We start from the raw sequence: 17,644 nt of genomic DNA, 5'->3' as shown, positions 1-17,644 counted from the left end.
CACACCCACCCACCCACCCACACACACACACACACACACACAATGTGGCAAGCAGATAGCCTATTTTCATGGTGTATTATAGTAAAGAGATTTTCTTCTTTTTTCTTTCTAAAGGTTGAAGAACTGATTTTAATTTTTCACAATTGAGAAAAATTTTGGTAAAATAATGTCAATAGATTTCTACAGTATCTAGAAGAAGAAGAAGAAGAAGAAGAAGAAGAAGAAGAAGAAGAGAAGAAGGGGGAGGGGGAGGAGGAGGAGGGAGGAGAAGGAAGAAGGAGAGGAGGAAGAAGGAGAGGAAAAAGAAGAAGAGGATGAAGAGGATGAGGAAGAAGAAAGGTCTGAAATCTATGACATTGGGTTCCACCTTTTGAAACTAGAAAACTAAAACAAATTAAACACAAACCAAACAGAAGAAAGGAACTAATAAAGACAAAAATCACATGAAAGAAAGCAGAAAAACGATAGAGAATAATCAATGAAACCAAATGCTTTCAGGAGGTGAAAAAAAGGATAAATTTCTACCAAGACTGATCCCAAAATGAAGAGAAACAAGGGAAGTATTAACAATGTATCAGAAATTAGTAATGTAACTAACATTACTGGAAATTCACAGATACTAAAAAAATAACAGAGTAATACTATGAACTTTATATAATTAATTTGAAAAGTCAGATGCAGTGGGTAAATTCCGTGAAAGACAGAAATTATCAAAGCTCAATCAAGAGTGAAGGGTGCCTGGCTGGCTCAGTTGGTAGAACATGTGACTCTTGATCTCTGGATGGTGAGTTCAAGCCCCATGTTGGGTGTAAAGATTACTGAAATGAAATGAAATGAAATGAAATGAAATGAAGTAAAATGAAATGAAGTGAAATGAAATAAAAAAAATAAAAAAAATAAAATAAAATAAAGGAAAAAAAGAACAGATAAACTAACTAACTCTATATGTATAAAAGAAACTAAAGTCTTAGATAAAGATCTTTCCACAGAAAACAATTCCAGGGCCAAGTGGCTACACTAGTAAATTCATCCAACATTTTAGGAAGAAATGTTATCTATTCTACACAAAGTCTCCCCCCAAAATGGAGAGGAGAAATATTTCTCCCCTCATTCTATAAGGCTAGCATTACCTGAAACCAAAACTAGACAAAGATACTATAAGAAATAAAATCCTGTCATAAGCATGGGAGCACAATTTCTGAAGAAACCATCCACAAATCAAGTCTAACACTACATTAAAGAGGGGGGGGGTGTCAACATGGCAGAGAAGTAGGGGTACCTGAAATGACCACATCCCTCAAACACAGCAGTGAGGCAAGAAGATGTGGAAATCTAGGAATCCGGGCTACAGTGTGACACAAACATCTCCAGGGGCCCATGGGGACAGCTTGCCAGGTCATGGAGATTTTTAATCTATTCTTTCTGCACCTCTTCTGTATCTCCTTCTTATTTTCCTTTCTCTCTCTCTCTCTCTCTCTCTCTCTCTCTCTCTCCCTCTCTTCCCTGCCTGGATTAAGTTGTATAGTTTCTCTGATTCTCTGCCTGGTCAATTTTTTGTCTTCTTCTCTTTTCCTTTGCCCCTGTCATTTCTCCCTTTGTATGAGATAAGGCATCTTCCATCACCCCCCCCCCCAGTGTTTAAATTCTTTTCCAAGTTTACATTATGAACAAATCTAAGCACACCTGCTGGAATGGCCAACCCACCAATATGAGTAGGGAAATAAAGCAACCAGAGTCACAACAACAGAGAGCATGAAACACACTCCAAAGATACCTGTTGAAGGGCCAGGCCTGGATAGTATACGACCCCTTTTTAAAATAGTAGTGCTGACAGGTGCAGGACACATGACAACTAGGAAAACACATAAAGTACCGAACACTGAGGAAATGGAAGAATTCTCCTCAAAAGAAACTCCAGGAAGAAATGAGAGCTAGAGAATTGCTCAAAACAGATATAAACAATATATCGGTTCAAGAATTTAGAATAATAGGTGTAAGATTAACAGCTGAGCTTACAAAAAAGCATAGAAGTCAGCAGAGAATCTATTGCTGCAGGGATCAAGGAACTAAGAAATAGTGACAGCAATTAAGAAATACTGTAAATAAGATGCAAAATAAACTAGATGCAGTAACAGCAAAGAAGGAGGAAACAGAGGGGAGAATAAGTGACATAGAAGATGAAAGTATGGAAAATGATGAAGCCAAGAAAAAGGGTGATAAGAAAATATTAGACCATGAGGAGAGTATTAGAAAACTAAGTGATTCAATGAAATGTAATAATATCCGGATCATAAGAGTTCCAGAGTAAGAGAGAGAGAGAGACAGAGAAAAGGGCAGATGGTTTACTTGAACAAATTATAGGTGAGAACTTCCCTAATCTGGAGAAAAGGAAGCAGACATCCACATCCAGAAGGCACAGACAACTCTCTTCAGATTCAACAAGAATAGGTCTTCTCCACAGCATATCATAGTGAAACTGGCAAGTTACAAAGAGAAAAGAGAATTCTGAAAGCAGCAAGGGACAAACGGGCCTTAACCTACAAGGGTAGACACATATGGGTACTAGCAGACCTGCCCGCTGAAACTTGGCAGGCCAGGAGGCGATGGTAGGAAAAAGTCCATGTGCTGAATAGGAAAATATGCTGCTAAGAATCCTTTCTCCAGCAAGGATGTCATTCAGAATAGAAGGAGAGATAGGCTTTCCCAGAAAACCAAAAACTACAAGAGCTCATGACCACTAAACCAGCCCTGCAGGAGATCCTAAGGAGACTCTGTGAGTGGAATGTTGTCAAGGCTACAAAGGACCAGAAACATCACCACAAGCATGAAAGCTCCAGACAACACAATGACATGAAATCCATATCTTTAAATAATCACTCTGAATGTGAAGGGACTAAATGCCCTTATCAAAACACATAGCGTATCTGAATGGATTAAAAAACAAACAAAATCCATCTATATGCTGTCTACAAGAGACTTATCTGAGACAGGAGGACACCATTAGATTGAAGGTTAGGGGATAGAGTACCATGTATTATGCTACTGGAAGTCAAAAGAAAGCTGGGGTAGCCATACTTAGATCCGACAAATGAGATTTTAAACCAAAGACTCTAACAAGAGATGGCGAAGGGCATTATATCATAATTAAGGGATCTATCCATCAAGAAGAGCTAACAATTGTAAATGTTGGTGCCCCCAACTTGAGAGCCCCCAAATATATACATAGATTAATCACAAACCGAAGCATTCTTATTGATAATCATATGGAGATTGTAGGTGACTTAAATACTCCCTAACAACAATGGACAGATCACCTAGGCACAAAATCGGTAAAGAAACAAAGGCCCTGAATGATACGCTGGACCAGATGGATTCGACAGATCTGTTCAGAACTTTTCATCCAACAGCAGCAGAATACACATTCTTCTCGAGTGCACGTGGAACATTCTCCAAAACAGATCACACAGTGGGTCACAAAACAGCCCTCCATAAATATAAAAGAACTGAGATCACACCATGCGTATTTTCAGATCACAACACTATGAAACTTGAAATCAAACAAAAGAAAAAGTTTGGGAAGCCTCTAAATGCATGGAGGTTGAAGAACATCCTACTGGAGAAAGAATGGGTCAACCAGACGATGAAAGCAAAAATTAAAAAAATATATATACAGGCAAATGAAAATGAAAACATGACAGTCCAACCCCTTCGGGATGCAGCAAAGGCAGCCCTAAAAGGAAAACATATCGCCATCCAGGCCTTTCTCAAGAAATAAGAACAATCCGAAATACAAAATCGAACCTCACACCTAAAGAAACTAGAAGAAGAACAGCAAAGAAACCCTACAACCATTAGAAGAAATAATAAAGATTAGAGCAGAAATAAACACTATAGAATCCAAAAGAAAACCCCATAAAAACAAACAAGCAAAAAAAATAGTAGAACAGCTCAATGAATCTAAGAGCTGTTTTTGTTTAAAGAATAAATAAACTTGATAACCCCCTAGCCAGCTTTCTCAAAAAGAAAAGAGAATCCAAATAGATAAAATCACGAATGAAAAAGGAGAGGTCACAATCAACACCGCAGAAATACAACTATTAGAGAATACTATGAAAATGTATATGCCAACAAACTGGACAACCTGGAAGAAATGGACACATACCTAGACAACCACACATTACCCAAACTCAAATGGGAAGAAATAGAAAATATGAACAGACCCATAACCAGCGAAGAAATTCAATCAGTTATCAAAAATCTCCCAACAAATATGAGTCCTGGGCAAGAAGTCTTCCCACGGGAATTCTACAAGACATTTAAAGCAGAGTTAATACCGATTGTTTTCCAGCTGTTGAACAAAGAAATGGAAGAAAAGCTTCCGGACTCTTTCTATGAAGCTAGCATTACCTTGAGACCCCACTAAAAAGGAGAATAACAGGCCAATATTCCTGACAAGCATGGATGCCAAAATTCTTAACAAGATACTAGCAAATCCAATTCGGCAGTATATGAAAGAATTCTTCACCATGATCAAGTGGGATTCATCCCTGGGCTACAGGGCTGGTTCAATATTCGCAAATCAATCAAAATGATACATCACCTTAATAGAAGAAAGGATACGGCCATTCATATGATCCTGTCAATAAATACAGAAATACATTTGACAAAATACAGCATCCTTTGTTAATAAGAAACCCTCAAGAAAGTTGGGATACAAGGAACATACCTTAACATCATAAAAGCCATATATGAGAAGCCTGCTGCGAATATCCTCAATGGGGAGAAACAGAGAACTTCCCCCCTACCCTGCCCGCCGAAGATAAGGAACACAAAAGGGATGTCCACTCTCACCAGTGTTGTTGAACATAGTGTTGGAAGGCCTAGCCTCAGCAATCATACAACAAAATGAAATAAAACACATCTAAATTGGCAAAGAAGTTAAACTTTCACTTTTCGCAGATGGCATGATACTCTACATGGAAAACCTGAAAGACTCCACCAAAAAGCTGCTCCAACTGACACATGAATTCAGCAAAGTCACAGGATACAAAATCAACACACAGAAATTGATTGCACTTCTATATACCAATAATGAAGCCACAGAAAGAGAAATCAAGAAACTGAGCTCATTTACAATTACACCAAGAACCATAAGATACCTAGGAATCAACCTAACCAAAGCTATAAGAGATTTTTATCCTGAAAACTATAGAAAACATATCAAAGAAATTAAAGAAGACACAAAGAAATGGAAAAACCTTCTATGCTCATGGACTGGAAGAAGAAATATTGCAAATATGTCGATAACGACCCAAAGCAATGTACACATTCAGTGCAATCCCAATCAACGTTGCACCGGCATTCTTCTCAGAGCTAGAACAAACAATCCTACAATTTGTATGGAATCACAAGAGATCCCAGATAGCCAAAGTAATGTTGAAAAAGAAAACCAAAGCTGGAGGCATCACAATCCCAGACGTTAGCCTCTACTACAAAGCTGCGATCATCAAGGGAGTATACTATCGGCACAAAAAGAGACACAAAGGCGAATGGCATAGAATAGAGAATCCAGAAATGGACCCACAAATGTATGGCCAACTAAACCTTGGCAAAGCAGGAAAGAGTATCCAATGGAAAAAAGATAGGCTCTTTCGCAAACGGTGCTGGGAGGGCTGGGTAGCAACATGCGGAAGAATGAAACAGGAGCAGTTTCTTACACCGTGCATAAACTCAAAATGGATGAAAGACCTCAATGTGAGAGAGGAAACCATCAACACCCTAGAGGAGAACACAGGCCACAACCTCTTTGACCTTGGCTACAGCAACTTCTACTCAACACATCTCCGAAGGCAAGGGACATAAAAGCAAAATTGGACTCTTGGGACCTCATCAAGGTAGAAAGCTTCTGCACTTCAAAGGAAACAATCCACAAAATTAAAAGGCACCAACGGAATGGGAGAAGATATCTGCACATGACATATCAGATAAAGGATTAGTACCCATACTCTAGAAAGAATTGGCCGAACTCAACACCTGAAAAACAAATAATCCAGGGAAGAAATGGGCAGAAGATATGAATAGACACTTTTCCAAAGAAGACATCCAGACGGCCAACAGGCACATGAAAGGATGTTCAACGTCGCTCATCATCAGGGAAACACAAATCAAAACCACATTGAGATACCACCTCACACCGGTCAGGGTAGATAAAATTAACAACTCAGGAAACAACAGACATTGGTGAGGATGTGCAGAAATGGGAATTCTCTTGCACTGTCGGTGGGAATGCATGGTTGTTGCCGCTGCTCCGGAAAACAGTGTGGAGGTTTCTCAAAAAATTAAAAATAGAATTACCCTACAACCCAGCAATTGCACTACTAGGCATATATCCGAGGGATACAGGAGTGCTGATTCATAGGGGCACATGTGCCCCAACGTTTATACTATCAACAATCACCAAATTATGGAAAGAACCCAAATGTCCATCAACTGATGAATGGGTAAAGAAGATGTGGTTTATATATACAATGGATATTACTTGGCAATGAGAAAGAATGAAATCGTGCCACATGCAACAACATGGATGGAACTGGAGGGTACTATGTGAAGTGAAATAAGTCAGTCAGAGAAAAACAGATATCATATGTTTTCACTCATATGTGGATTTTGAGAAACTTAACAGAAGAACATGCGGGAATACAAGGGGGAAAATAGTTTCAAGCAGAGAGGGAGGCAAACCATAAGAAACTCTTAAATACAGAGAACAAACTGAAGGTTCGTGGAGGGGTGGGGGAAAGGGAGAGTAGGTGATGGGCATTGAGGAGGGCACTTGTTGGGATGAGCACTGGGTGTGGTATGTAAGTAATGAATCATGGGAATATACTCCCAAAGCCAAGAGCACGATGTATACACTGTACGTTAGCTAACTTGACAATAAATTATATTTCATTAATTAATTAATTAATTAATTAATTAAACTACAGCCGTGTGTGTGTGTGGGGGGGAATCTCACAATACACTAAGGGATAACTTGTTGTTACCAAATGGGGTTTATCCCAGAAATGCAGAGTTGGTTTAAGATTCAAAAACCGTATCTATCTCCGTAGATAAAATATGTTCCTTGTCAAAATTCAACATCCATTCCTGATAAAAACTTTCGGCAATCCTGGAATACAAGGGAACTTCAATATGATGTAAAACAAAACAAGTCATGATAACTCTACAGCTAACGTTATATATAATGGTGAAAAACTGAATGCATTTCCTATAAGATCAGGAAGAAGACAGGAATGACATTCACTGAATGACTTCTTTTGTTCAGCACTGTACTAGCAGTTCTAGCCAATGGAATCAAACAAGATAAAGCAACAAAGGACATCCAGATAGAAAATGAAGTGAAACTGTCTCTATTAGGAATCACATGGTCACAAAATAGAAGTTGGCAAACTCCAGCCTATGGGCCACGTTACTTGTTTTGGTAAATTACATTTTATCAAAATACAGCCATGTCCATTAATTTATGCAGTATCTATTAGCTGCTCTTATAGTACAATGGAAAAGCTGATTAGTTGTGACGGAGAATGTATTGGCTACAAGTCTACAGTATTTACCATTGCTAGTAAAATAGTAGTTAAAAATGAATTTTTATGACCTTTGCTTATGTAGAAAATCTGACAGCATTAAGAAAAATGCTACTAGAATTAACAAATGAATTAATCATGGCACATGCATGACTCAGTCGGTTGAGTGTCTGTCTCTTGATTTCAGCTCAGGCTATGATCCCAGAGTCATGGGATGGAGCCCGATGTCAGGCTCGCACTGAGCATGGAGACTACTTAAGATATTCTCTCTCTCTCTCTCTCTCTCTCTCTCTGTCTCTCTCTCTCCTCTCTCTCTCTCTCTTTCTCACTCTCTCTCGATCTCTCTCTCTCTCTCTCTGCCCCTCTCCCCTGCTCATGTACTCACTCTAATATTAAATATATCTATACATATAAATTTATCAAGGTTGGAGGATACACAATCATTACACAAAAATCAACTGGATTTCTATATATTAGCTATAAAGAATCAAAAATTAAAATGTCGGGGTATCTGGGTGGCTCAGTTGGTTAAGCACTGGGCTCAGGCTCAGGTCATGATCTCACAGTTGGTGAGTTCAAGCCCCACGTCGGGCTCTCTACTGATAGCTTGGAGCCTGGAGCCAACTTCAGATTCTGTCTACCTCTCTCTCCGCCCCTCCCCAACTCATGCTCTGTCTCTCTCTCAAGAGTAAACATTAAAAAAAAATTAAATTTAAGATATATTATTTACAACTGCACTGAAAATAGAAAACAATCACAGTTAATATCATAAAAGACAGAAAGACCTATACATTAAACACTACAAAATATTACTGAGAAAATTTTTAAAGGCCTATATCAAGGGAGAGATATATACTCTGTTCAGGGGTTAAAAGATTCAATATTGTCAAGAAGTCAATTCTCCCCAAATAAATCTGTAGATTCAACATAATCTAAACTTAAATTCCAGAAGACCACCAGAGTTGGTTTTTGTTTGTTTGTTTGTTTGTTTGTTTGTTTGTTTAAGAAACAGACAAACTGATTCTAAAATTCACGTGGAAATGCAAAGGATCCAGAGTAGCGGAAGAACACTGAAAGGAACACAGCAGGACGACAAACACTACCTGATTTCAAAAATCCTTATAAACTGGCAGTGATTAAAACAGCATAATATTGGTACAAAGATGGACAAAGAGATCAATGAGACAGAATAGAGCCCATACTTAAACCCACACATATGTGGCCAACTGATTATGACAAAGGAACAATGGCATAAAGTGGAGAAAACACAGCCTTTTCAATAAATGGTGCTGGAACAACTAGATATCCATATGCAAAAGAATGAACTTGTATCCATACTCTGTATCACAAATAAAAAAGAATATAAAATGGGTCATAGATCTAAATGCAAGAGCAAAAACTATAAAACTTCTAAAAGAAAGCATGAGATAAAAGCTTTGTGACCTTGTGCTATGCAAATATTTCTTAGATATGAAAACCAAAAGCAACAATCATACAAGAACAAACGAATGTGTAAACTGGACTTCACCAAAAAGAAAAACTGCTCTTCAAAAACACTGTTGAGAGAAGGAAAAGTCACAGAGTGGGAGAAGAAAAACCTTGCAAAAAAAAAAAAGAGAAGTGAGAAAGGAACTGTATCTAGCTCTTTCCACCATCTTTCTGTGCCACCATCATGATGCATGTGAATGTCGTGGCAGATGCTCCCCAAAGCATAACAATACTGAAGAGAGAAGCACACTCCAGGTTCTTACTAGGCCATGCTCCAAAGACATTGTCCACTTTCTAACTGTGATGATGAAGCATGGTTACACTGGTGAATTTAAAATCATTGATGATCACAGAGTTGGGAAAATTGTTGTGAAACTCACAGGCAGGTTAAGCAAGCATGGAGTGACTGGCCCCAGAATTGATGGACAATGCAAAGATCTAGAAAAATGGCAGAATAATCTGCTCAGTTTGGTTTCATTCTACTGACCACCTCAGCTACAGTCATAGACCATGAAGAAGGAAGATGAAAACACACAGAAGGAGAAATCCTGGGATTCTTTTTCTAGGGATGTAATACATATGTGCAAATAAAAGGCTTCAGTGGAAACAACAACAACAACAACCACAAAAAAAAAAAAAGAAAACAAAGAAGGAACTGTGTCTAGAATATACAAAGAATTCTGAAAACTCAACAACTAAGAAAACAAACAAACAAATTTTTAAAACAACCAAAGACTTGGACAATTCAAAGAAGATACACAGATGGCAAACAAGCACATGAAAATATGCTCACCATCATCCGTTATTAGGGAAATGTATATTGAAACCATAATGAGGTACATACTAAATATCCATCCGAATGGCTAGGATTTAAAAAGCTGACAATACTAAGTGTTCATGAATATGTATGTAGGAATTGGTGCTCTCACAGACTGCTGGTGGGAATGGAAAACCATCCAACTCCTTTAGAAAACAATTTGGCAGCTTCATAATAAGGGAATATAAAGGGACATGAGATTTTTAAGGGTGATGAATATGTTAATTGTCTGGATTATGGTTATCGTTTCATACGTGTAAACATATGTCAAAACTATCAAATGACACACTTCATATATGTGCAGTTTACCTAACTAAAGCTGTTGGAAACAAAAAGCTCTTTCACAGGAAGAACGTCTAAAACACTGGATAAGACACAGACGGAAAGAAGGATGTAAAACCATACAAGATGAAGCCAGAGGACTGTGGCCTTCAACCTAATAGCAATGAGAAGTAATAGCTACGTTTTAAGCAAGGGGTACCATGATGAAAGACACATTTTTTAAAACATATACTAATTATGGTTGCAGTGTAGACCAAGGTCCTGGGAGGTAGAACGGCAGGGAAAACAGTCCTGAGGTTATTTCAGTCATCTAGGAGAAAAATAATGACCTGACCTGGGTGAAGGCACAGAAGAGAAGCAGAGTTAACAAACACATTAGATGTGCCATTCCCACTAAGAAAGGTACAGTAGAAATGATGACTCTTTGGCTGAGAGGATACAATAGTGCTCCTTTTATTTTAATATAAACCATATTTCTGAGATGAGCAGCTCTATAATACAGCAGTGCTCTATGGTGCAGTAGTAGGCAAGGTGTGCACATATTACTACAGCAATATACGTAAAAAGACTTCCTACCTTTACAATCCATGCCAAGTTGTTCAATCAGCAACATGAAGTTCTTAGAGTAAGGCAACTCACAATGCTCTGAAGCTGTTTCAGATGACTGAATGAAGTCGACAAGGTCATCCATAGAGGTAATTTGCTTTTTGACCTACCAATGAATAATACCATTTCAAAATGTCCCCCAAATATTTATAAACTATACTAGGTGTAGAGAAGTGATAAATAGCCATCTTTTTATAAAAGCAAAAACAGGGGCACCTGACTGGCTCAGTCGGTTGAGCATCCGACTCCATTTTGGCTCAGGTCATGACCTCAGGGTTCCTGAGTTTGAGTCCCACGTTGACCTCCACAATGACAGCATGGAGCCTGCTTGGGATTCTCTCTCCCCCTCTCCCTCGACCCCTCCCCCACTTGTGCGTGCTCTCTCTCAAAATACATTTTAAAAATAAGTGAATGAACATTTAAAAGCGAAACCACAGAGACTTCTTAAAAAAACAGATTTTTATCAAAAAGACACTGTTATCCACAGCTAGTATTTCTAAGTAACTTTTTCACAGCAAATGACTCTACAACAAAGGAACATTTTCTATTTTTTCACTACATCTTCCATAAAGTAATTTTTTGCCACTGAACAATATTCCTAACAAATATGTATCAAAATGATATAATAAAATAAAAATAAAATAAATAATAAATGAAATAAAATTACATTGTCTCTTTTGCTTACCTTGTTCTTTTTCTTAGAAATTTTCTTTGCAGTTCTGAAAAAAACCCAACAATTCTTTTCAGGCAAATATTAAATACTTAAAATACAAAGCATATCTAAACCTATTGTTTCTGATATAAAATCTCTGCATTTGAAACTAATTTTCCACAAAGGGGATTAAACAACAGAGTAACATTAAACAACATAGAAAACATACTACTGCTAATATTAACAAAGGATTGGGTGTATCCAGTTCTAGTATATGTGCTGCTGAAGCAAGCACAACAAAGTACTAACGTTAGGTAAAAACTAACAAAAGCAAAGGAAAATCCTAATGCTACTTGCATTATTTGATAGGAATGATACCATTGTTTGTGTTGTCATTTTACTAAAAATAAGCTTTCACTGGCACTAAAACCTACTTGGAAAGTGCAAGTTAACTCCCTATATGAAAGAACCCCTTTTTAACAATCATGATATTAACGTGTTGAAGACTCACTATGCAACTACTCTCTAGGCATTACTATGAGCACTTTACATGTCTTCAAGGTATTTGAAGCCCCACAACAATCCTATGAAGTAGGTTATTATATTAGGTATTTTACACAGGAAGAAAATGAGGCACAGAAAGTCGAAGTGACTTGCCCAAGAAGCCCTCGTCGCTGGCCAAGAACAGACCCTGAATTCAAACCCAGGAATGTGCCTTCAAAGCATGTGTTTTATGCTATGTGGTTAAAGTAATACTCCAGTGTTTCTAACTAATATGACAGCAAATGAATCTATATTATGATTCGATTTCTAGCTATAGTGATACATAACAATTTCTGAATCTTACACATTTTTTAAGAGACTTTATACTTGGCAAGATGGGAAATCTACTTTCAATAAACTAAAGATTTGCTTCTTCTAGAGAAGTTCCTTAACAGGCATGCATGCATTCATTCATTCATTCATTCATTCCACTGTTTATTCCCACATTCAACACATACTTATTGAGCATACAATCTGTGTCAATGGCACTGTTGGTACTGGAAGCATGCTTTTGGTAATTTAGAGCTCTCTAGTCCAAAAGGAATAATCTGTTATGGATTACTAGTTTCTTTTCCAATTGTAAATAAACAAAATCTTCCCCTTTCCCCAGAACCTAAATAATATTAACTTAACAGAACCAGAAACTTTAAAGTCCCTAACAAAATCATAGCTATTTGTGATATTATCAAAGGCACTGGATATCTAAAAGCATCAAGGAAGGATTAGTTTTATTCAGAATGGCCTCAGTGCTTGCATACATTTATGATAAGGGTGTGTGTGTGTGTGTGTGTGTGTGTGTGTGTGTGTATACAAATATATACATATAGAACTTATACACATATACTTATATATACATATATAAGAAATTATACATATAATTTGTATATTATGCATATACATATACATATAATATGTATACTATACATATAATATACATATAATAAATATACATATACATACATACAAGAAATTATATAGCCATATATATATATATATATATATATATATATACATACTTGCATACATACATATATATTTTTAAATCTGCACATTCAATTGTATGAGAATACCCCATTGTGGAACCAATTCAGAATAAACCAATTTCTTGCACAAAATCACATGAATAAGGGTACTAAAAACAATTACTATAATCTTTAAAAGATAATGTAATACAATCAACAAACTACCTAATGTTTGGAAACTCAAACAAAATGAAATTAACTAACCATGTCTATCTCTATTGATCATTTCCAACAGAATACATACTCTAAAAGCTCCCATCTTAAAATAAAAAGAGAAAGAAAATGCCTTTGCAATTCACATTCTTTTTCAGTTATCATCCATTTCTCTACTACCTTTCCCAATTAAAATGCTCTAAGGAGTTGTTTACACTTACTCACCTTCCATGCTTCCATGGTGACTACTGAAACTGCTCCTTGACAAAGTCACTTACCCTCATCACAACTTTTCAAGCAGTGTGTTTGATATGTTGAGTATTTCTTGCCTTAGCTTGGACCTACCTACACTACAGCATTTTATTTCCACAAAAGGTAATCACTGCTAAAATTCCTTCACAGGCACATAAAGAATTTATAGATTTTACCTGCTTTCATGCTGATCCTTTTCACTGAAATGGCTGCCATCATTCTTTTGTAGTGGACCACCAGTTAGGGAATCTGCCTTCTGCAACACTGGTGTGATCACAGATCCTTTTGATGTCCCTTTTTCATTTTCACCTTTCTTTAACTTCTTCATCTGTAAACCAGGTTCCCTCCTTTAAAAAAAAGCCATTAAAAAGCCATAAAAAGCCAATGTTTTCTAATAATTTTACTGAAAAAGAATAAAAAGACAATTTTCATCAAGTTCTGAATTTTACCCATCTGACTTAATTTGATTAATTCAGAGAACAGTGCTGAAGTACCAACCGTACAAAAGGAAATACTCATCTGTTGCTTCAAACACAGGTAAATATACAATTAGAATACAATGTGATTTGTAAGAATTGACATGTGAAAAGCTGTAAGTGAGGACGAGAAAGGCTTTACTGAAGAGGAAAAATAAACAGCAGAGGTCACCAGGGAAAGAAACGGGAGAAAACCATTTTCTTAGAGATTAGAATGTGAGCACAAAGATTACACAGATGGCATCTAGGTGCCTTGAAAGGAAAAACTATAAGCTTATAGGAACTTGGAAAAAAAACCATAAAATACATGGAAGCAAGTAGTAAGAGATCAGTCAGGAAAGAAATTCTGAAGAACCTTGAAGGTTACACTAAAAAGTTAGAGTTCATTGCCTAAAGGCAGTGACTCTTAGACATGGGAGTAATAACTAGATGTGTGCTCTATTTTTGGGTTTGCTTTGAAATATAAGAACTCTTAATTTCAACAAAGTTTTAAAGTAGCATGAGGTCCATATAACATGAAAGAAGAAATCAAGGACATATCTTAGGGGAAAAACTACTTTTAAAATACCCATATGTCAGAGCGATATCAGTATCATAGCTGAACAAGATGTACGTTGTTGCGTCTCCCCACCTACAACAAAGTGGCATCTTATCCACCCATGGGCAAAACTGCCTTTGCAGGAGCTGTGAGAATCTAGCACTATATTCCAAGGGACCGAGGAAAAGTCTTGCCTACCCATGCATCAGGTAACAGGCAGACATGCTACAGTCTAATCTGTGGACCTAGCAATAGCCCATAAAGTGCCTCCAGCCCCTCCCTCTCAGCCACATCGGGGAGTCCCTCGCTAGAAAACACTCTCTAAGATAATCACCCGTGGATGAGAGAGCCTTTTTGGAAAACCAGGTGTCCTGCAGAGAATTTCCAGCATCCCACTGGAGCAAAAAAATCAGGCGTGGACACACTGAAGAGGTAGTCATTAAAGACTGGAGGAGGTGACTGCTACTTCAAATGCAAAGACAGTAATGCAAAACTGCAAAGAACATAAAATATCAAGGAAATATGATACCATCAAAGGATCACAATAATCTTCCAGTAATCAATCGGAAACACAGGGAGATCTGTAATTTATTCAAAAGACAATTCAAAAATAGCAGTTTTAAGGAAACTCAGTGAGTTACAAGAAAAACACAAAAAGCCAATTCAATAAAATCAGAAAAACACACTATGAATAAAATGAGAAGCTTAACAAAGAGCTGGAAATAGTAAAAGCTAACTAAACAAAAATCCTGGAGCTGAAGAGTATAATGAAGGACATGAAAAAAGCAAGAGTGATCACTGACAGGAGATGGATCAAGCAAAAAAAAAAATGTGAATTGAAAGACAGGAACTCTCAGATTATCCAGTCAGCAGAGAACAAAGTCAAAAGAATGAAAAAGAGTGAGGAAAGACTATGTGACTACAAGTGAACCCGCATAAGGCTATTAGGAGTTTCTCAGCAGAAACCTTACATTCCAGGAGGCAGTGGGATTACATATTCAAAGTGCTAAGAGAAAAAAGACAACCAATCAAGAATACTTTACTCAGCAAAATTATCCTTCAGAAGTCAAATCGAATAAATACATTTGATACACCGCATTAACAGGATAAAAAAATCATATCATCATCCCAGCATGTGAGGAAAAAGCATTTGACAAAATTCAACATCTTTTCAGGGTAAAAACTCTCAACAAAGTGGGTACTGACTTATCACACCTGGACATAATGAAGCCCAAGATGATAAGCCCATAGCCAACATCATATGCAGTGGTAAAAAACTGAAAGCTTTTACTCTAAGTTCAAGAACAAGGCAAAGTTGCCCACTTGACCACTCCTATTCAACTGGATAGAGGAAGTCCTAGCCAAAGCAGTCAGGCAAGAAAAGGAAATAAAAGGCATCCGCATCAGAAAAGAAGAAATAAAACTGTCTTTGTTTGCAGATGACATATTCTTATATATAGAAAATCCTGAAGATACCACCAAAAAGCTGTTCCAAGGATGAAGGATACAAAATCAACATTAAGATGCAGGGGTGCCTGGGTGGCTCAGTCAGTTAAGCTTCTGACTTCGGCTAAGTTCATGATCTCGTGGTTTGTGGTTCAAGCGCCCTATTGGGCTCTGCGCTGACAGTTCAGAGCCTGGAGCCTGCTTTGGATTCTCTCTCTCTCTCTGTCTCTCTCTCTCTACCCCTCCCCTGTTAACACTCTGTCTCTTTAGCCTCTACTACAAAGCTGTGATCATCAAGACAGTATGGTGTTGGCACAAAAACAGACACACAGACCAATGGAATAGAATAGAAACCCCAGAGGTGAACCCACAAATGTATGGCCAACTAACCATTGACAAAGCAGGAAAGAGTATCCCATGGGAAAAAGAAGACAGTCTCTTTCTTCTGGGAGAACTGGACAGCAACATGCAGAAGAATGAAACTAGACGACTTCTCTTACACCATACACACAAATAAACTCAAAATGGATGAAGGACCTGAATGTGAGACAGAAAACCATCAAAACCCTAGAGGAGAAAACAGGAAAAAAACCCCTTTGACCTCCGCTGCAGCAATTTCTTACTTGACACATCTCCAAAGGCAAGGGAATGGAAAGCAAAAATGAACTATTGGGACCTCGTCAAGATTAAAAGCTTCTGCACTGCAAAGGAATCAATCAACAAAACCGAAAGGCAATGGAGAGAATGGGAGAAGATATTTGCAAATGACATATCGGATAAAGGAAGGGCTAATATCCAGAACCTGTAAAGAACTCACTAAACTCCACACCCACAAAACAGATAATCCAGGGAAGAAATGGGCAGAAGACATGAATAGACACTTTTCCAAAGAAGACATCCAGATGGACAACAGACACATGGAAAGATGCTCAACGTCACTCCTCATCAGGGAAATACAAATCAAAACCACACTGAGATACCACCTCACGCTGGTCAGAGTGGCTAAAATGAACAAATCAGGAGACTACAGATGCTGGCGAGGATGTGGAGAAACAGGAACCCTCTTGCACTGTTGGTGGGAATGCAAACTGATGCAGCCACTCTGGAAAACAGCGTGGAGCTTCCTCAGCTAATTAAAAATAGAACAACCCTATGACCCAGCAATAGCACTGCTGGGAATTTACCCAAGGGATACAGGAGTGCTGATGCATAGGGGCGCATGTACCCCAATGTATACAGTAGCACTTTCAACAATCGCCAAATTATGGAAAGAGCCTAAATGTCCATCACCTGACGAATGGAGAAAGAAGATGTGGTTTATATATACAGTGGGATAATACTTGGCAATGAGAAAGAGTGAAATCTGGCCATTTGCAACAACGTGGATGGAACTGGAGGGTATTATGCAAAGTGAAATAAGTCAGGAAGAGAAAGACAGATACCATATGATTTCACTTATATGTGGATCCTGAGAAACTTGACAGGAGACCATGGGTGGGGGGGGGGACAGGGGAAAAAAGTTACAGAGAAGGAGGGAGGCCAACAATAAGAGACCCGTAAACACTGAGAATAAACTAAGGGTTGATAGGAGGCGGGGGAGAGGGGAAAGTGGGTGATGGGTATTGAGAAGTCACCTGTTGGGATGAGCACTGGGTGTTGTATGGAAACGAATTTGACAATAGATTATACTTAGTAAAAAAAAAATACAAAATCAGCATCAAGCGATCAGTTGCATTTCTAAACAACAACAATGAAATAGCTGAAAAAGAAAGATAAGGAAAAAATCCCC

At 37.8% G+C, this 17,644-nt stretch overlaps 1 protein-coding gene across 1 annotated transcript in view; it reads right to left on the bottom strand.

The window, feature by feature from the left end:
* The window catches only part of LOC124507937 (ankyrin repeat domain-containing protein 26-like), a 337,690-nt gene that overhangs the window by 61,004 nt on the left and 259,042 nt on the right, over positions 1–17,644 (bottom strand). Inside the window, exons 17-19 of the mRNA XM_047074396.1 lie at positions 13,572–13,742; positions 11,459–11,492; positions 10,744–10,879 (exon numbers count right to left, since the gene is read on the bottom strand). Coding sequence (XP_046930352.1) covers positions 10,744–10,879; positions 11,459–11,492; positions 13,572–13,742 — 341 coding nt within the window. The remainder of the gene's footprint in view (positions 1–10,743; positions 10,880–11,458; positions 11,493–13,571; positions 13,743–17,644) is intronic.

This window comes from Lynx rufus, unplaced genomic scaffold (genome assembly GCF_022079265.1).
Source record: "Lynx rufus isolate CCGP_SWC_20201006 ecotype Redwood Valley unplaced genomic scaffold, mLynRuf1.p SCAF_12, whole genome shotgun sequence".
In the NCBI taxonomy this organism is placed as follows: Eukaryota; Metazoa; Chordata; class Mammalia; order Carnivora; family Felidae; genus Lynx; species Lynx rufus.
Note: the sequence above shows the minus strand (reverse complement) of the source record. Positions and strands in the feature narration are given on the sequence as shown.